Here is a 22,239-nt window from a genome sequence, read left to right as displayed (position 1 = left end):
GTCACCGGTCAGTGAGCCACTGCTTCATTTTACCCATTTTGACTTACTATTGTTACTGTTGTTTTGTTACCATTACTAAATATTTTTTAAGTCAACCTGCAAATTTTTTTTTTTTTTTTTGGTCTCTCCCCTATTTTACCAGGGAGATGGGTGGGGGGAAGTAAACATCTGGCCACATGGTGATTGGCTACCCGCACAGTTCAAACCACAACGTTGGCAATATCAGTCATGGTGTACCGCCTGGCTGCCTTCGACTCTAGTTCGTACTGAAGTTCCAGCATGTCTGGCACAGCAGAACTCAGTGGTGGTGTGACTTGATTCAGCCACAATAGTCCGCTGTCAATCTCCACCCTCCATTAGACTTTCGCACTGGCCGTATGGGGCTGTTAAAGGGGGAGTGTGTCTTCCTGATGACTCCTTGGCTCTCTAGCTGATGAATCAGTTTATGGATAGGGATTACAGAGTCTCGATCAGTGCGGTATTGCCGTCGGTGCACGGTTGTAGTGGCAGCTGGCACCCGTTGTTCTTCGTCCCTCAGCAATCCCACAACAGCAGGATCCTCTGAGAGACCAGGTAACACAGACGGCTGTTTAATTCCTTCTGTTTCCAAGGCAGCTATACCAAAAGCCCACCGATACCCTTTTGGGTCCTTAAAATGCCCTCTCCTGAGATAATCTATTCCAAGAATACATGGAGTTTCTGGGCCAGTCACAATAGGGTGTTTTTCCCACTTTTTTCCAGTCAGGTGTTGAGACCCCCCTGTCACTCCTGAAAAACGAATGGGTTCTGACCCTTTAAGATTTGATTACCTAGGGTGCATTGAGCACCAGTGTCCACTAAAGACCCCACCACCCACTGCTGGGGGTCAGATGTGCCAGAAAATTCTGCTCTGTTTGGGCACTTGATTACTGGAAACCAGAGCAACTTTTCTCCTAAAAGAACCCTGTTTTGTAGTTGTTCTTCTTTCCAACTCATGTACCTGCTCTTCTAGGAGGTAGGTAGGTTTTCCATCCCATTTCTTCATGTCTTCTCCATAGTCACACAGGCAATGCTACAGCTTCCCCCATGGTGTATACTGGTTCTCTCGCGTAGAGAAATGACTGCTTCTAATAGCCAAGATCCTGGTCCGTGCAGGTGGGGAGTAGGACAAGTCCTCTTTAAATTGTTGGAATTCTTGAGATATTTTCTCCACAGCTGCAATGACAGGGGAATAGCTACTTTCTTAATATTGTCGTAGTTGTCATCAACTTTTAGTCCCTCTTCATCTCTCCAGTCCATTGCAGCTAATGCATTGGCATGTGATGATGGTGTGCTCCGAACAAACTTCTGCCGTCTGGTTCCGGGTGCACTGGACTTCATCTGGATCTGTGGGTAGCCGTGCGTTATCTGGGTCACAGTAAACCATCTCCCGCATGGCTAGCTCCCTCAAGGATTGAATACCTCTCTCCAAGCTGGTCCACTTACTTGGATGACATACAAAACGCTCCTTGAAGGGACACCTCTCCCTCACTTGACAGGAGTCACCTCCAGAGACTGAGATTTTGTGTCTCCTTCCCAATGGCTCTGTCGATGCCCCCTTCCCTAGCAGGGATCCATCCCAGCTGTCTGGTTTCCCTACCCTCTAATTCCACACTACTGGCCCCACTATCCCCACACCAGAGCAGCCAGGTAACGAGTTGCTCACCTGGATGGCGGCTGAAACCTGTCCGCATGTCTCGCAGCTCACCCAGGGATAAGGATCAGGAGACTATCACTGGCTCTGCCTCCTCCTGTTCCTGTGATGGGCCTGGTTTGTTGTCACCCTGTACACTGAGAGGGGATTTTCTTGGCTATTTCTTCTTCTGTATGGGAGCTACTGACACCGTCATGGGTTGTTTCCCTGGTTCAGCTGCAGCGCCTGTCCTCGGGGCTGTAGGAGCGGCAGTTTCTGTTATTCTGTTACCAGATCCAGAGCCCTTCTCTTCCTCTTGAGGGTGCTGAACAGTGTTTAATAGCACTTGGGAGGCGTGGGCTGGGCCCCAGCATGTTGCAGTGAGCTGTGCCTCTCTGGAATTACCTGGGTGACAACACACTTTTTCCAAATATTTTACTAGTTCTTCAGGATTCTGCACCTGTTCGGAAGTGAAGTTCCAATACACCAGAGCTGCCCACTGTTCTAGGTACTTGCCCATGCTACTCCACACCCTCAGCCACTCATGATTCTCCAACCTTGGGTTAGATTTCCAGGTTATACTCTTAAATAGTTGCTTAACCCTGAACAGAACCTGAACCACATGCAGGAACACCTAGCAGTAAGATGACCGTGTTTACGTCAGTGCTCCAAGGATATTTGAAAATCCTGAAATTCTCAAACAGAATTGTAAATAGCCTCAAGACCAATGACTGCATCCTCTCATAGATCAGCATCCCACAGTACAGCAAAAACAAAATCTTAACTATCATGGACAATGAGCAACAGCATGGGAAATACGTGAGGGGATAAAATCTTAAGGAGCCAAGCTATCAACTTTATTACCCATTCTGTTGTCATCTCAAACCCCAGGTGCCGCATTGGTTGAACTCGGCTGGTAACCAATCACCACATGGCCAGTTGTTTACCTCCCACCCCCCCTCCCCTGTGATATAGGGAGGGACAACAAACAGAAATTTGTAGGTTGAATTTAAAAAAAGTTAGTAACAAAACAACAGTAACAATTGTGAGTCCAAGCGGGTGTTATACAGCAGTGGCTCACCGATTGGCAACTGATAGCCCCAACAGTGATCCCAGCTGCACCAGAAATCCCATCACCGACTGACAGGGAAACCAAAACCAAACTGAGAGAGCCCACATCCCCTCATATACTGAGCATGACATCTTATGATATGGAATACTCCAGTGACAGATCTGGGCCTGGCCCTCTCGCTGTGCTCCCTCTCAGCCCAAAGAAAGTTAACTCAATCCTGGCTGAATCAGGACATTAATCTATTTTATGCATCCTTTCGATTATATGACTTCTTGGGGTCATTTAACCTAGAGAGAAGAAGTATTCAGGGAGAACTTATAGCAGCCTTCAAATACTTAAAGGGACCCTACAGGAAAGGTGGGGAGGGGCTCTTTATCAAGGAGTGTAGTAACGAGACAAGGGGTAACGGTTTTAAACTGAAAGAGGTTAGATTGAGGTTAGATATAAGGAAGAAATTCTCTACTGTGAGGGTGGTGAGACACTGGAACAGGTTTCCCAGAGAAGCTGTGGCTGCCCCCTCCCTGGAAATGTTCAAGGTCAGGTTGGACGGGGCTTTGGGCAACCTGGGCTAGTGGAAGGTGTCCCTGCCCACGGCAGGGGGGTTGGAACTAGGTGATCTTTAAGGTCCCTTCCAACCCAAACCATTCTATAATACTATGATTCTTCTGTAGAACTAACACATGGCCCAGAGTTCTCCTTCAGTTCTATATTTGTACAACTGAGTCTGACCTCAAATTACTGCTGAGACTTGAGGCGTGATTCCCCTCCTTTCCTTTGTACAGTGGAGAGGAGAGGGTGGTAAAGTGTAACACTGCAACCAATGGAAATGGTAGCACGAACTACAGGTCAAATACCAAGTGTGCAAAATTTTCTGCCCAGGGAGGTTATAGTAGGTTTAATGAGCATATGTAGAGGAACATCTGCTCTGTTTTGGATGATCTTTCTTCTCATCCTGGAGAGAGACAGAGGGTATTTGCCTCCCACTGAGCTCATACAGCTCCCTGAGGCAGGAGCCTGTACATCACTTCTTTCCCTCCCTGTACTAACAGGGTGAAGATGTAGGAGTTGGTACCGCGGTGGATTCTCCTACATGTTCTTCCTGCTGCTTGCTGTGCCCCAAAGCCCCAAATTCTGTACCCATGGTGCTTTCTTCCTTCGTTTCTGAGTCATTAACTTTCAAAATGCAGCAATTCCCTGAGAAAACACAGGGTAACGGCAGTCCCTGTGCTGCAACAGCCATATCTGCACATCCACGATGGCAGTGTCTGACCTTGGAGTAAAGCACCAAAGTGGGATCTTTCTTCATTTCTTCTCTATGCCCTGGCATTTCTCCCTGATGACCCTGGCTAAATTGCATCCAATCCGTGCCCCCATTACCAGTCTATAAAATGGACACACTGCTGTGTTTCTTCCACCTATTCTTTTTTATCTTGCTCTTTAATAACAGAACAGAAGATGTAAGAGAGAGGAGCTTTCATCTGACGTCCTTGGTGGGTACTTAGACAAGAGGCCAAGATCTTAGCTGTGATTTGTAGGTAAATTGCAAGGAGTGAGGATTTGGCCTGGATTATGCTTTAACTTGTAAGTTGTAATATTGTGGTCTTCAAAGATGTTGTGGGGGTGTGGTGTTAAATTAAAACTTAAAGTTTTATGAAATATATAAGTCATGATTAAGAAGGCATGTTTTATTTGGGGTATTTTTTGTATACTGGATGTACACTGGACTTACGTTTCTTTTGGTGGCAGGCACTTATCACTGAATAAACAGAGATTTCTTTCCTCCTTACCTAAGGAGGAATGAAAAATTCAGAAGTAACAAATTTAGAATAGTGAAAAATGCAGCTTTTAAAAATAAGCATGGGAGAAAACAACAAGCATGTTTGCTCATGTCCTTTATCTCAGTCAGCTAATCTTGCAGAATGTCAGCTTGTATAGAAATAGATTTTTACATATGAACTTGTTACATCACTTCCTAAAAAAAGAGTATTTAGCTTGTACTTAAATAGCACATTCGGAGACTGTTTATGCAGTATTTCTACTGCAAATGTATGGTTCTTGTTAGGTAGCAAAGCTCTGTGTGAAGTTTAAAAACTGCAATGTATTTATTTGCTGCTTACTGTGTGAAAGATAACATACCTACAGAGGTATCAGTTTGAAATCTTGATTTTTATTTTTTTTTTAATGTCTTAATTTTTAAAAAAGATTAAGTTGGTTTGGGTCATAGGGAACAATTCTAAAAAAAAAAAAAAAAAAAGGCTAAAAGCATAGAGAAAACAAAACCTTCTATGAAATCCATCAAATTAGTTATAGCAAAACTGAATCCAAAATTCAAAATTTAAACCCCAGATTTTATCCATATGTAGCTTGTTTGTTTTACTGCACTCTAACAAAGCTGAGTAACTATCCAATTTAAACACCGATGAAATATCTTCTGTCTCACAATGATATTTCAATACACACTATTAATTCTTCCAAGTCTACCTGGACATAGTCCCGATCTGATTTTAGGAAGAGCAGAGACAACAAGCTGTCTTTGGAGGTGCCATTTTTCAGCTGAAATGTGAAATCAATGTCCTGACTATTTGTGGTCATTAAAAATCCCATGGTATTTTTCTGCAAGAGTAGAGACATTGACTCCCAAGTCTTGGCGAAATTCCGACTAAGCAATTATATTCTTCCTGATACAACCTTCCTTTTAAAGTTAATTTAATGTTCCTCTTCAGTTTTTTTCCCTTGCATTAAGTGGAAAATCCTTCATTTCCCTTTGTAAACTTTTCTCTAGTTCTGCTTTATGCTGACAATTAGTAGCTGTCTTTTCTCTTGCCACATCACTGATGCGTGCCCACGCAGTAGCAGTGAGCGTGTGTGCAGGCATGGACACCTACAATTTAAAAAGTTATTTATTGGTGGTCTGGTTAAAAGCCATTGAAATTAATGGGACATATCTCTGAGCTGGTAGTCACAGGAGCCACCACTAGCTGAGAGGTGTGTGGTTTGGACCCCTTTCTACCCTGACTTCCTTGTGTTGTTGGCTGTACTGTAGAGAGTTGGTGGTACGGTGTCGAATCCCTGACTGCCTGTAGGCAGAGCCAGGAAGGAGCAGTCGAAAGCATCAGGTGTGGTTTTTGTGTTGGGGTTTTTTGTTTGTTTGTTTGTTTGTTTTTCTGGCAAGCCAGATTTGCCTGTGGGGACAAACGAAGTGTAACTTCATGGTTATGCAATATATGGAAATATCTCAAGGTAGTACTTAGTTAACAACATTATTGCAATTTGTTACACACACCTTATCAGCACACTTGGCATATCTGGTTATGCCCACAGTGGATATTCCTGGAAAAACACATAACTTTTGAAGTGATCCCTCTCAAATACCTTTTTTTCTACAACTTGTACTTTTTTCCTGTTCACAAATATATCCTTTCTGGTATGATTAATGCTTGTGCCCAGTATAGGACTCAGGGTTGAACATTTCACCCAAACCAGGAAGATCAACTTAACCTTTGGGATTTTTTTGTGCTTCATGGAAAATGAGCATAAGTGATAGAACTAACTGCTGCTACACATCCCAGGGAACCAAATGAGTCATGGTCACTTGTCCTTGGAGAAGACAGGACCTTCCAAACCCTCCTGGTTGAAGTGATGTCTGCTGGCTCCAATGACTACAACCATGACCTCAGGGTTTGGATACTTCTCTTCACAAGTTGGAAGACTCCCATATTCTGCATCTTGGGGTTTTTCTGCTTGTAATTGTGCTGCTTTCTTAATAGCACACCATACAGATCCCTTCTTCAGCTTCGCCCTTATCCTCATGTCCTTATCCTCAAGTGCCTCGTGTGCTGTAGGCGGGCTTTATCCTCACCCCAAAGTGTGAGATGGAAAAAGGAAGAACAGTGACACGATTTCAGGGATGTGTTGCTGCCTTTCTTTTTGCATCTTCCCCAGCACCCCAACAGATTGCTTAGCTTCAATCCATATGCTTTCCTTTTCACAACAAAAATTGTTCTCGATGGAGACCTAAGGCTTTCCAAATCACTAGGGGTCATGATCCTGCAGAAAAAAATAAAAAATGTTTCTAAGCATAGTCTTGACTCGCATGGTTTGAACTCAGTACTTGCTAAATTTCCTGGCATGCATCTAGTAGAATATACTCAAGATTACCTCAGTTGCCCTTTAAACCCCCGCCCTGTCTCTTGTGCCTCAGTTTACATCTCTGCAGAAGCACAGCGTAGACTATTAAACTGGACGAAAAAGATGCACAGTTAAACCTCAGAGCTGTGTTGTGCCAAACCCTTCATGTAGGTGAGTAACAACAGCTGCCAGCCAGCCTCTGAGAGAAGAGCACCATATGATTTCTCAGTGAACAAAACATTTAATACAAACACAACACTTTCCAAATATTCTGAAGAGTTTTCCTGAGCAACTTTCTTTAAACAAACCTAATAGGCAATAAAGTCTGTTTGCTGATCTTTATGCAGATCTTCCCACTTTCACTTCACTGTAAGGTTTTGACTAAAATATTTATACTTTTCTGCTTTGGTATGCATCCTACTCCAATCCTATGGGAAAGATTTATCAGCCCGTAGAGAGAAATGACAAAATGTGTGGTGGTGCTTGGTTTGCCCACACTGGCTTTCTGGGTTTTGAGAATAGCTACGTAGCCTTCTCTGGAGATGTTCAGAGCCTCTTCAGTAGGCAAAAGCTCCTCATGGGTCTAATGAACAATTTGTAAATCTGCAATTTGATTTTATGGAAGACCACATGTTGCGGGGTAGCGTTTTGGGGTGCAGACCTCCCATCCAGCACCCTATCGGCATCAACAGCACGTTGATACACATCTTCCATATGTATGGGCCACAGTGCCCCAGACCCATCCTGCATGGCTGAACACAAAATGCTGGGAAACTGTAAATGACCTTCCTGGAAATGCTGCAACTGTGCTTTGGAATGTCACCCACCACCTAACAGGTTTTCCAGGATCTTTAGCCTTGTCCTCTGTCCTTAGCATTGTTGTGCATTAGCTTATCCTATTTGCTTTGGCACTGATTGCAGTGGAATTTGGGGCAGTCCTGATGAAGCATTTAGGTTTCCATCCTCGCTCTTTTTCAAGGTCATCCTTTTGTATCATAGGCAGGATGTGAAAATACATAGTCTTATATTCATTTTCCCATTGAGTATTATCCTTCTCTTGTTTTTATCCAATAATTTTTTTTTTCCTGTAGATACTGTAAATTATGAGTTATATTTATTGTATGTGTCATTTAGGAGTACTAGGGATCTGAAAATTGGTTGTATAAGTCTAGCTTGAGTTTCTTGAAATACTGCAGAATGAGTATCCATTCTCTTTAAATAAACTTTGAGGGTTTTCTTGATGAGTAATTTGCTCCATAAGATTTTCTTTTTTAAACTCTCATGAAATATATTTATAGAGCAGTGTTTCAATTCCTGATATTTATAGGACACTTACAGTGGACATTAACCATCTTCAGCAGTCCATGTACCATTTATTTCCAGTGAGATTGCAGGGATAATTGTGTTTGTTTTCTAGGAAAACAATATTTTTAGCTTAATAATCTAAAGGGGTCTTTAGGTTTTTTATATGGTTTAAATGTTTACTGACTTGATGAGAAACAGTGACATTTTTTGATGGTTGTGAAGTAATTGGACATCTCTTTGACTTCTGAGTTTCAGAGTTTTATGTGAGTTTGGTCTGTATTTCAGAAATCATTGCCTTACATATTTTTGTTTAAAATTGGAATTTGATCTGACCAAATGTGAAACTGGCAACACAATTAATTACATTAAAAATGTATATGCCAAAAGCCTGCAGGTTTTTTGTTTAACATTCTGATCACATTCAGATTTTTTACCACGGTATCAACTATTTAATAATTGTTTTCATAAGACCAGCATCTCTTGTAGAGAGGGTTAGTTAACAAAAATTAAAATCTTTAGAAATTTAGATGGCACCAATCACTTGCTGCTCTGCTCAGAAGCTGACTGTGTTTCCAGTCTAACATCCTCCTTTAAACAGCTTTTCTGCTTCTTGATGCTTCCTGCAATACCCACCTCCAATTTGCCTGGTTGTCTCTTTAAGCTGGATGAACAACTTAGATTTTATAAAATGTTCTCCCACACCCTAAAGCAATAAGATTTGTGCTATTCTGTTATTAGTGATAATAGGTAGCTAAAGCCTAGGGAGCCCCTATAGAAGAAGAAAAAGAAACACCCAGCTTGACCTTTTAGTCCAGGTTCTTTCCAAAAAAAAAAGCATTTCAGTGAAAGGAGATGATGCCTGTGATTAGTGGGGAAAGGGAAAAAACTTCTGGACTGTTGGAACTATTTAGTGATCCAGTTCTTTGACAGGTTACAGAAAATATCATATTAATTCTTTGACCTGTGTAAGTTATGAGTAGGGCTTGAAAAATAAGGTGTGACACTAATATGCAGGAGTTTAATGAAAATAATATAGATATACAGGCGTATCAAATTACCCTATAGAAACCAAGTCTGTATTGCTCCACTCTAATTTCATTTTCTTTACTCCTGCTCCTGGCTCTCACCTTTGATGTCCTTTATATCATGGACTTTGTTGATCACAGGCACCTGCTAAATACATACCTGTCTGCCTCTGCTGGGGTAGGAGCTGGCTCCTCTGAGAGGGCTTAAGCATCTAGTCTGTAGCTGAATAGTGTGTACAAGAAAAGGGTGTGAGCCACCTTTTTTTTTTTTTTTTTTTTGCTTATTTTTCTTTGCAACCAGTGAACAGGGTTGTGCTCTGTGCCTTCTGAAGCAAAACACTGGTCAGTTTAAATCAACATTCTGTGACCAGCAAACTGCATAGCTTGAAGATAGACTCAATGAAAATGCGAAGCCTTGCATGTTCAGAATGACCATTTTATTTTCTCTGACACTGTAATGAGTCTACGACTGCCAGTGTAACCATTAAGGAAGAAACCTGGGTGTCACTGTGGGATGCTGAATAATAATAAAAAGGGAATAAATAAAAAACCAAAACCCCTGTACCTGCTCACAGTTCACATAGTACCAAGAAGCATGGGGGATCTAGAACTAAAGAAGAGCTCTGAATTATTGGGCTTTTACTATAATAACTCTGTAGTTGCCCCATCAAAAAGAAAGTGGCTTCAGAACATGGCGAAGCTTTACAAGAGCCTTCAAAATTTTTTATTTTCTTTGAATTCCTAAAGAAATTAGGATTGGGGTTCAATCTGTATTTATAAGGTTTATACCCTCGCAACAAAAATATGTAGGCTTGATTCCTTACATACAGACGACTAGATCCATGGTTTTGGGATGATTTTGAGACCCACCTCCCCCCTAGAAATTTTTTTTTTTTTTTTTATCCTGTATGTAAAAGTGGATGGAAGGATTTTCTGTTCCTCAGCTGTAAACAAGGAGAAGACGGTATTATGTTGGGAATTGTCCCATTCCACAACTTCAGAGCTACAGATGTGAAATTTTGCAGTTTGGATCTGAACTGAAGCAAATAGGGCATGAACTAACCGGATATCTTTCATGTGGCAAACTTAAAGATAGGACAGGGAATTCATAACTGGACAATCAAAGTGTGAAATGAGATGGACCTCTGGTCAAGTGTAGGAGAACAAACCCCTTTAAGCTTCCTTGTGGTGTTTTTTAAGGTCTTATACATGGGAGAGAAAGAAGAAATGGAGCTATCCAACTGTTTCCCTGATGTTTGGATAAGTTCTAAGCAAACATGCTTTGGAGAGGAGCATATGGTGGTGGTAGATCTGGGATGTATTTTAAGGATTGTGTACATAGGTAATGATAATGTCTTTACTTGTGCTTTAACGTGACACACATTAACCCACTTTCACTATCTCAGTTTCCCTCAAACAAATTGCAGACCCACAAAGCAGGCTCAAAGAAGTAAATTGGATCAAAAATCACATATTTGGAAAATAACTATTTCCTAAAACCCGATATAAGAAGCTTTAACATTAACATGGTGTTTTTTCCAGTGCATGACATGCTTATAAATCTGTCTAATGTCTTGCTTTTGCTGCAGTACTAAAAAAAGGGAACTTTTTCCACTGGAAAATTGGCCCAGTGCTACGTTTTGGCTATGTAGGATCATACAGTGCTGGCATTTGAAATAGTGATAATTTTATGCCTAAAAAAATGAGTAATTGAACCATTGAGAACTTTATTCTGATGAAATCCTTAGATCACACTCCATCATCTGTTTTTCACATTCTTGTGTATATGCTCATGCGGACGTCGCATCTGCAAATGACGCATTTGCATATAAAGCTCTGAGAGTGTGTCTGCACTCCTATAAAATATAAGCAATATAAAGGCATCTTTAAAATTTTATAGCTTCTTTAAACACAAGCTAATTTTTCCTCACTTTGTGTCTTTCAGAGAGACTGCCACAGAGTTATCTGGAACGTTACCAAGGTAAGCAAGTTGCTCTAAACTGCATCTGTATATCGGTGTCTGGAAGGTGATGAAAGAAGCATGACCTTTTGAACCAGAACATGATCCTTTTCCTAAGGAAAACTGCTGGGATACTGAGAACAAGGGGGTGAAGAGAGGAGAACACACACTGCATGCCACAGACAGAGAAATGTCTGTGAAATACCGGCTCAACCAAAACCACACAGCTTAAAGCAACATGTTGATGTTGCTTTGAGGCTTAGCACAGTTGTGCACGTGATGAGAAAAATCCCAGATGTGGCTTTCTTCCAGCTGTGCAATTATACCCATTGCAGGTGGCTTGGCTTTTGCTTTAAATTTCACCTGAGGGATGAGGGGAAGGAAACTTGGAGGTAGCAGGAAAAAACACTATGATCTTAAGGTATTTTCAATTGGAAAACAGGAAAGCAGCTTAGACCAAATTGTTCTACGGTGAAAAAGCTTTTCATAAAATAATAGAACTAGACAAGACTCCCAGCCTGCGATAGAGGCTTTTGAAGAGAGACCTGCCTACATATTGTCAGAGGACACAATAAAATGCCATAATCATGCAGTTAGAGAAAAGGGTGGAGAGAAAAGAAAAAAAAAAAAAAAATCTGATGTGGTAACCTGTCACTTAGCAGAGATGCCTGATGAGCAAAAAAAATGGTGTGCTCAGTCCTCGTGCATCTTCTGCCACCAGTTTTTCTTTCTGAGGTGCAGGGAATTTTAATGGGGTCATGGTTTTGGGAGGTTTTGTTATCCTCTGATTAATACCTGTGTTGTAGTTCATACAATATATAATGTAAAAAGAGTATTTCAACAAGAAAGTCAGTTTTATTAAGCATGATAATACATGCAAGTTATTTCTGCTTCTAAGGGAGAGGAAAAATGTCTGCCTTTATGGTGTTATGGTGTATATTAGTTGGCTTATCTGTATTAATAAACTGTAAAAATGTAGGTTTTCATTGTATGTGAAGGTTTTCTCCCCTCTAACATATTACTTTGTTCTATAGGTACATACTTGCATGATTTATATCAGCTGTTCATTTATTAGATACTTTTCTTTTTACGACTTACTATCACTTGATATCATCAGTTCTGTAAGCAAATAGACTGGTGAAATTTTGCAAAGTTTTTGAAGTGCTGACCAATGATCAGGACTACCTGACACGTCAAAGATTTTATTCATCTTCATCACAAAAGAATTACAATTCTTCATACATTTAAAAAAAAAAAAAAAAGTAAAACAGAGCAGCTGTCTTCTTCAGTAAGAATGTCAATAACAGTGCTGAGCTGTATCTTTTACTGGTATCAGTGTTAAAATATTTCCAGTTTAACGCATGCCCCAATTGGTTAGGTTTTATATGACTAATATACTGGAAACGTGAAGTCCTTGTACTGCAGAAATGAATTTCACTTTAAATTAAATTAAAATGGGAGATATAGTTGCTTGAATAAACATCCGGTTTCGTACTTGCCATTAATGATTGCCTAAATGTGCTTTTTGAATTATTACCATAAGGCTTTAATTTCAACTGCGGCAAGATGTCGCAAGTAAAAATCAGATTATACAAGCAATGTGCACAAGGCATTGTAATTGTGTTATAAATATTAAAACCAATGATCTTGTCTTGATTTAAAACAAACGTTTACAGCTGTGCACAGGTTGGCTAGTCCTCCAGCCTTCTTGGGGATTCACCTGTTCCTGCATTTCTCTAAACAAGCAGTTCCTTTGGGTTTTTAATCTTATGTTGTGATGTATTAATCTAATATTTTTTGTTCTTCTTTCAAACTTCAAGTGAACCCTTTTGCTATTATTAATTCATAACAGTGAAACAGCCTAATTTCACCACCAACACCACATCTTCCACCTTTAGCCTGCAACTACTTTATAGCATTTAAAATTTTAGGTGTTGAACCTTGAAATGATAAAACTGCTAACTGCTTTTCCATAGTCACTGTGATTTTTGTATTTTGTCCAATAGGGCAGAAAAAAAAACCCCTCTGCACTGCTAGAAACCTAACTCTCATCTGTGCAGGCAAACATGAGGCCTTTTTTCAGGGCAATAATGACTTGTGGATATATTTGTGTCCAGGACTGATCAAATCCTTTTCAAACATTCATAAACTTGGTGAAAGGGTTTTCACTTGCAGCAATATAAGTGTGAGCAGATGTGTCTGTAATCAGAATATTTTGTCTGACTGTCAGGAAGGTCTAGGCACTGGTGACTCTAATTTTTTGTTGTCGTTTTTAAAAAAAAAAAAAAAAAAGGAAAAAAGGTGAAAAAAGTTTCTCAAAATGCCCTTCTGAATTTTACAAAGTTGAATTCAAGAAGAGAACTTAGGGATTTGTTCCCAGAAAACCCTGTAAATAGAAGTTATAAAAGAGATTATTTTTTAATATTTTCAGTTCTTCTATAGTAATCAAGGGAGGTTATGTATGTGCATTTTTAAAAAAGCAAAAACAACAAAGTGTTTTGGTAAATGGTGACTTTTTAATATAGTAATTTTCCATTAAATACTGCTTGATTGTTCTCTAATTATTATATTGAAGAGGAAAAAGAAATTACCTTACTTCTTGCTACTGAAGAATGTGTATCACTGATAGGCAAAAGTAGAAAAATTTGAGTTGGTGGACATCATTTAGAAGGAACTATAATAGATTAACTTTGTCTGTTGAAAGATACAAAAATATTCAGCATGGTTATATTATGTCAGTTCTAATTTACCAGTTATTTCTGATGATTTTGGGAAGCTCAGGCTAGAGAAGGAATTGAAAATTTAAACTTAAAATATGGTAAAGAAGCTTTACAATTTTTATATTAAATGATGTTATTATATCTATGAATGTATATTGTGGGGGTTCTTTTGAAGAAAGGCTTTCTGTGTGCAACAGCGCATCAAAGGACGGATCTTCACAAGGAAAACTTTATTATAATATTAAGTTGTTCATTGCATGACCTATTTAGAGTACTCGGATACTTCTTGTTGTAGACTACATAATTAAATTTTAAATGGAACATGATAAAGAAATTATAGTGGTGATCTCTAGAGATTTGAATACCCTATTTGGATCTTTACAAGAGTGTAGCGAAGGCATACTTTAAAATTTAATAAAGGTCTGGCCTATTTTTTTTTTCCTTTTAGATGTTCTATAGCTGCTACAGCAATCCTATTTCAAACTGTGTTTGCTCTCCACATCACATAGATGGTACCTGCAATAACAGACCAAACTAAAAGTATAAGAAGAAATATAGCTTAACTTGAGAAATCCACCATTTAAACATGATGCAGAACAACTAATGAATGGAGATAAGATCCTAAAAATCTTGTGGTCCCTAAGCTTGTAACCGTCCTTTCATAGACCAGCATCCAAGCTTAGCAGTCGAGGGGAGCAGTAAATGAGGGAGGTGGAGTGCTCCAGCGCAGTGCAAAGCCCTATGGGCATGAGGGAGATGGTGTTTGATGCTTAAATGAGAAAATAGCTTCAATATCAAAGGAATGATTTCAGTCTCTACCCACTTCTGTTTGTTTCTGTGAAAGTTACTTTATATTTGAAGAAGAACAAATATTTTAAATATAGACTAACCACATGGATTATTTATTTGCTTAATACTAGGTTAGTAATGATAACAGAAGTAAAATCTGGGCTACTTTTACACTTTTGTGAGGTGGCTCAATTTTACGTTTCACTCAGGGACGGTGGGGAGTAAAGTTCAAGTGGTCACTTCCTCCTCTAAGCTGTTCATATTTACTGTTAAAAAAAAAAAAAAAATAATGAGAATAATTTGCATAGGTATTTTTCATAGGAAAAAAGATCTCTGCAGCCCTGCTTAAATCTTGAGCATAACTCAGGAGAAGCTGTATTTTGAGGTAAAGGCCATCTTAAAACTGTCATTTAGAAATCTTTTCGGAAAGGTAGGATGATATCTAAAATCAAATATAGTGACATGGATACATTGATGTGAAAATAACCAAATATGTTCAAAATGGAAATTTAAATCTTTAGCTTGTCTTAGAACTGTAATAATTTGCAAACTTTATCTATTTTAAGCCAGTGGTCTGGAGTAGGGTACAAACTGTAAGCCCTCTTGAGTTGGGGCTTTATTCTCCACCTTTCCATAAATTTCTTTAATAATGTCTAAGATGCATTTACTGTAGACACTTATGTTCTTACGTGTCTACAGCATTTTGAAAATAGAATTTAAGTACTGAAGTCACTTAGGTACTTTTGAAAAATGTTAACCTGCAACTTCACCATTATTTAAATCTAACGCAACTAAGCATTTATCTAAAGGGAAAAGAAGAATTGACAACCCACCATATGACAAGCAAAATGAAATCTCTTGATCACTAACTGTCAGCAGTCTTTCTAATACCATTGTGTTAGGGAATGATATGTCTTCGAAGGAGCTAAGTACACAAGGTTTTGAATCATTTCTGTCTTGACAGCCTAACCCAAGTAACTACTTGTAAGTGCTTGGATGAATTATAAAATCTATGTGGCTCTGTAGAGTGAGTTAATAAAACACCTATGAGCATTTTAATTACTATAAAATGAACAGGATTATTTCCTGACAGTAATAGGGGCATGGACTAAAGACCTACTTGACATCTCAATTGCTGTCTTCCCTGGTTTTGCATGGACGGTGGGAGCTGGGCTTAGCTTCTGTGTTTGCTTTTCTGGTTCTTTTTCCGTTGAGGTCTTCTGCCAAGCAATTTCTCTCACCCTGAGAACACCAGGTTATACCTTTCACCCCTCATGTTTCATATACTGTAGATATCCCCTCATGTCAGCAGTGCTGCTTTGCCAGTCATGTCAGGCTTGAACACCCATCCACCATAAATGGTGTCTGTCAATCTACGACAGAATTTTCCTTACCTATATATATATATATATACTGAAGTTTAATTCTCCCTTAAATAAAACAGGGATTTGGCACAGTCCATTTGTGACCCTCTCTTCTAATGGAGAAGTTCCATTTTCCAACTCCAAATCCTTTCTCAAAACCTCACTTTCATTTAGAGGTATATAAATAATAGGTCAAGAAAATGTTGTTCATCCCAGGTGGCAGGCAGTGGTAGCTGATAACATTAAAATCTCTTGAATGTCAAACTATATGCAGCTAACCAGAGTTAGTCTTTGGAAGTGATATCATCTTGTATCTTTTCTGAAACCACATCATTAAAAAGAAAAGAAAAAGATTCCAGCCCTCGATATTTAAGTGTTCTCAATTCAACTGTGTTAAAGAGCAGGTTTTCCATAATTTGGATGCCTGCTATTTTCTGGAAAAAAATCATTATTTTACATCGAGACTTGAATTTAACTAATCACTACCTTAAAAAAAAAAAAAAAAATATCTTATGTTTGACCTTTCTCTATGCCTCAGATGCTTATTTCTAAATACTACTTTTCTTTCATCTAAGCCTTGAGCTGGTTTTTTGTACTGCGAGCAGGTCTGCCTGTTACCCATTGTATGTGCTCTACAGGAATACCCTGATGTTGTTTGGTCTTTCTGAGGTGCTGTAATATAAATTACAGTAATTATTTGCCATAGTAAAAAGTTTGATGTTATTGTAAGTGAATCTGGGGTTTTTTTAGGAAATAATACACAAGTTGTCTCTCCACTATTCTGATTTTTATTTTTTCGAAGCAAAGATTCAATATCATTAAAATGTGACATGGAGTTATTTCTTCTAGTAGCTGTTGGCAATTTTTTGTTGTTTTACATCCATTTTGAAATATGCTTTTTACAGCTAATGTTAATCTTAAAACACACTTATGTGCAATCTGATCCCTTTCTGAAGAGATATTTTTAAAATCTTAAGAGGAGCCTAAGGAGCATAGAGGTGATTATCCATATGTGCTTACTGATGACTTGCATTCAAAAATTACTAAGATACCAATAGCAGGATTCACACTGCCTAAATTTAGCTATCACAAAAGTCCTCAGTCTAAAGAACCAGGGGAGAAATGAAGAGAAATAGGTGCCTCATCTCAGGACAGGGTGAATAACCTTGGGGAATTGTTTTTCTTTCTCCATTGCCTGAAAGTGAAGCCTGAGGGAGAAGTGTAGACTAGATGTTTCACCTGATGATAGCTTTAATTTAAGGTGAATCTTAGCAACCTGAGTTTTATAAGTGTTAAAGTTCCAAGTGATGTAAGCCAATGCCTACTGGAGTTTTGAGGACATTGGCGTGCTTAACCTCAAAAAAACTTTCAATATTTGGTACTTAAGTCCTAAATATAGACCCTGGGAAGGAGGGGGAAAGTCAGACAAAAATGATTGTTGGACTTGATAAGACTCGACTCTGACCCAGAAGGCAGTAACTCTTCTCACAGTGCAGAGTCCTCAGAAATCATGGCTCACAGTCTTGAAATAGTTTCTAATTATATGTAGCCTTTGAATCTTAAAATGAATGCAAGATATTTTACTCAGTGACCTGGGTTTTGAACCCACAACAGTTTGTCACCAGCAATTGTTAGCATCTCTCACAAACACTAATGAATTTGACAGCAGACCTTTATCTTAGAAGTCTGGTAGGGCTTTTATTTATATTCCCTATTGTAAAGCTCTAAAACTAGATACATATTCCCTTCTTCTTTTTTTTTTTTTTTCTTTTCTGTTATTCACCTTTACCAGACTTCCAAGCATCTTTTTAACTCATCTTACAAAGCACTGCCATCCAAACGTGCCCAATGAGGATAATGCGCAGCAGAAATTAAAGGACTCGGATCTCTTCATTTCCATTCCTGAAGGTGAATTCCAAGATCGTGATTATTTTTATTTATACAGTGCCTAAAGAGTGCTAAATACTTTATGGAACAAATAAAAGACCTCTTGTAAAAAGCACGCATTCCTATAATCTAATTTTAGTCTCAAATCAGGCAGTATGAATGCTAAACAGCAGGGCTTGAAGAAAAATGGAAAGTATATGAGGGCTACACTAATAAGATGGAGCAGTTATTTAGGTTCATTATCTGTTCCACTTAATAATGCTGCAATATCTGACTGGTTTAAGTTAGATTTACATTGGTCTGCGAAGAACATTTGACTGACACAGGAATGGTATTTCTTGGGTTTGCACAAAAAATGAGCCTTTGAACAGCAGTTTGATTTAAGATAGAGAAAGGGACCATCACAATTGGATTTTGAGAGGCCATTCCGTTATGAGAAACAGCAAAGGAAACCAATTTAAAATACAAAGCCTTTTTTCCTCTCCTTGCTTTATTTCCCAGCTCTGTTGAAGTATTTGTGCTCCAAGTCAGTAATTTGTGTGTATCCTTTGCTTAAGTGGTTTTTTTTTTTAACATTTAAGATCATCAGAACAACATTGTTTAGAAAGTCAGTAGAAAGGATGACACTTGGAATAACTTCAGATGGAAATATGCATTTGAGGGGTAAAAAAGGTGTAGACACATCAGCTTCTGGAGAAGCAAACCAGCAACAGAAGTCAAGGAGAGTTTTGTTAACTTGGCAGAGTTGAGAAGCTTTCCCTTAGTACCTTTGCTACAGCATAGGCAAGGCACGTGTCATATATTATTATACAATACATATTAAATTATATCATTGTATGTTTTAGAAATGGTTAAAAATGAACTGCTGATATACAGGATTTTTTGTGTATCATCTTTGCTATTGGTCCCAGAAAAGCCATACTAAGATACTTGGATGGGACAGTGTTAGGAACCCCCCACCGATACCCCTAGGACAGCAGAGACTCTAGTGTAGTTCTCTCTTCAGTGTTCTTTGCCTTCTGAGCATCACTTTTATTTATGAAATAACAGCTATTGTAACACTTACAAGAACTGCAACTTTTTGAATGATTCCAAGAGATTTTCTGTGAATTACAAGCAAATCTTAGACAATTCTCGGTAAATTATTTAAAGAAGTTTAGAAAAAACCCAAGAACCTAGCACATTCCCCAGTGTTCAAGGTTAAGAGTTTATACTTCATCTACATTATATTAAAAACATTTTTACTGGAGTCCATAAATGTTGCACATTTTTAAAAGGCAATGATCACAGTGGGACTAGATGCGTTACATAAAGCCAGACACAAGACCTGCAAGCAGTAATTGGTGACTGTTTTTTATTTTTTGAGGGTGCTGACTTCAGATTCCTCCTGTGAGATGATGCAAATATTCCCATCTGTGTCCTGCCGTTAGAAGCAGGCAGCCCCTAGAGCTTTTCTGTGGTCAGCAGAAGACGACTGTGAGCCCCAAACTCTTGTGTTTGGAGCAGTGGTGGTGCTGTAACTCTCTTACTAGCCGTGATGTTTTGTCAGTTTGGAGCCACTGAGGACCTACCCCACTTTCTGTGTATGTTCTCCCAGTGTTTTGTAAGTTTGCAAGTTGTACCCTACACAGCACTTACACAACAGCAAAGTGCCAGCACGGTGCTTCTCTTAGTTGAGCTATAATGGAAAATATTTTTCATTCAAACCCTTGGAATTTTTAGAGCTTTCACACTGTTTTCTGCAGGGAACATTTAAGTCCCGACCAACAAAGCCATAATGTAGAGTGGATGCAAATCATATCTCTTTGCCATAATCTACCCTTAATGAATGTCCGTGGAGAAAGGAGGAGGGAAAGCAAGATACTAGGCTTAACCTAACATTAAAAAAAAAAAAAAAACAGAGACCTGACTTTCAGCCCTTTCTGATTATTTTGCTTCTGAACTTTTAAATACTAATTTCACAATGGTTCACTTCCTTAATTTTGGAGAACAGTCCTGCTGATACCAAAGTGATTGCACAAGTCAGTCCAAAACATGAGTATTGCTGTTTACTCATTGCTGTGCAATGAATATCATCTCTGATTTGATCCCAGCTTTGTCACTAAGACTGTACGTCACTAAGACTGTAGACAGCTCTACTTGATCAAGAGAGAAGAATATACACATAGAAATTCAGTTTTGGTAGCACCCTCTTTAAAGATGAACTGAGAATCATGAAGTGGAAGCTTAAAGTAAGGGCCTAAATGGCTTCTAATACCATTTAGAAATACAGTTTGGGTTAATCAAAAGTACTGGACAACTGCAAGTGCCACTGACTTTGGTTCAAATGGCAAGGGCTATTAATTCAATTTCTTAAGGGGTGGCTATGACATTTAGGAAATCTGCTAGGGCTTGGAGCTCAGGAGTCCATCTTTTAACTAGATCTTCAAAAATTATTTTATTTATTATGATTTTCCGTTGAGGGCTACAGATGCACCTGCACTGATGCATTTGTGGATGTCAAAGAAATTGTGGCTGTCTCAGTTGCTGGTAGCTTTTGTTCCAGGATCATATGGTGAAGTAAGCAGAAGTTCCTGCAACTATAAAGTTTTATTTAACAGAAATGAAATATTATTATTCATGTCATGAGTAATTGAATCCCCAGATGTTCTCATTCTGTATCGATGGCTGGGGACAGTATGACTCTAGATAGACTGTGACAACATGAATTGATTTCTTTCTCTTTCTTCTTTTTTCTTTTTTTTTTTTTTTTTTTTATTTTAAACCTGCAAAGTGACTGTGTGGTTTTTTGGGTTTTTTTAGCTGATTGCTTGGAGTTGACATTACAGGATGTGCAGCTGTAAAAAAGACCTTCTTATTTTCACTGAGAGTAAATAGAATAAAATATTGCAGAAATAGCATTGCTTTTCCCTGGTCCTGCCCCTGCAGAAATAAATAGAGATAACTTGGATAAAGCAATTGGATTTGGAAAGGCATTCACAAGAAGAGATGGTTATTGCTAACATTGAATATTCAGAATGTAATAATAAAAGTAATCACGCTACTAAAAAGCCACCTGTTACTTTCTTCAGTTTTTATCTAAAGCATAGAGTTCACTTTTTTGTTTCTGAATTTATAGGAGAGATGGGAAGTCCATCTCCTTAGAAACCTTATTATATGCAAGATGGTAATTCCTTATTAAAGTTAAGTAGAAAAAGAAACTATGCTCACGAACATTTCTAAAGCTGTTAAAGATGAATGTTTCCACGAAGGAACAGAAGTAGAAAAACTTGTGCTTGTTAAGGCATGCACACACAGTGCATACAAGCAATAAGCCTGTTTTGCTGAACTGTGGAATTGCACTGAGTAATTTCTCTAATAACAGAATAGATATTGCACCTCTGACCCCAGAGGAACTCTGGGCTCAGTGCAGCAGCCAGCTGTGGCGTCAGCAGAAACTTGTGCAGCCAAAGCAGAGGATGCGTGCTGAGTGATGGAGAGACAAGGTAGAAGGTGGCAACAAAAGAAACTCAAAATACAACTTGTGTATGTTCTGGCTAATTTAAAAATTCAGAAAATGATTCATGATAAGGGTACTTTATTTATTGATTTCCCCCCCATGACCTATTCTTTAGAGGAGCTGCACAATTGTGTCCAGAGCTGTATGTTTGACAGCTACCTCCGACTTCTAAAGAAAGTATTCAATCCACTATGAACTTGCAATAGCAGAAACTTTTAATTGGCATTTCACGTTAGCTTTCTCTTATAGAAATAATGCAGTGATGGTGCTTTTCGCCTGTGTTACGGAGAATGCCTGTGGAAATAACAGTTCAGTAGCTAGAGCAGGAAAAAAAACCTCACAGTGTCCCCCAGGATAATACTGCACGTGCAGGAATGGGAAAAGAAATCATATAAGAAAAGCATTCAGTTAAAGCAGCAACTTATATCTTCTATTTCAAAACTTGCAAGGTGAAAAAGAGTGATGTGGTTTAAAGGGGATATTGATTTGTCTGAGCTATGTGTGAACTCATGCCACAACCCCAGTACTTCTCTGGTCTCTGAACCTCTTAGAATTAATGCAGGGGTTTTAGATTGATTGCTTGAAGTTTTTCTGTAAAAACAGTGAGTCTGATGAATGGCAAGTACTCGAAGTGATTAAAAAAATAAATAAATACAAAGTTACTTTAAGGACTGAGAAAAACTTTCCCAGTTCTACTTTCTTGTAGTGCTGTATAGTTAGAGCAAGGCAGCGAGAGACTCTACCTCATTTCTTCTTGCCTTCCATTTTATCTTGTGAGTGATTGACTTTCTCCAGCAGCTTCATCAGATAATGTGACATAAATGGGAAATAAATTCCCA

At 38.8% G+C, this 22,239-nt stretch overlaps 1 protein-coding gene across 1 annotated transcript in view; it reads left to right on the top strand.

The window, feature by feature from the left end:
* Window positions 1-22,239, top strand: part of CELF2 (CUGBP Elav-like family member 2) — a 382,663-nt gene that overhangs the window by 57,974 nt on the left and 302,450 nt on the right. The window contains exon 2 of the mRNA XM_074903509.1: window positions 11,127-11,162. Within this exon, the coding sequence (XP_074759610.1) occupies window positions 11,127-11,162 (36 nt within the window). The remainder of the gene's footprint in view (window positions 1-11,126; window positions 11,163-22,239) is intronic.

The sequence above is a fragment of the Athene noctua genome, chromosome 3 (assembly GCF_965140245.1).
Source record: "Athene noctua chromosome 3, bAthNoc1.hap1.1, whole genome shotgun sequence".
NCBI lineage: Eukaryota > Metazoa > Chordata > Aves > Strigiformes > Strigidae > Athene > Athene noctua.
The sequence above is the reverse complement of the archived record's forward strand: the minus strand, read 5'-3'. Positions and strand labels throughout refer to the sequence as shown.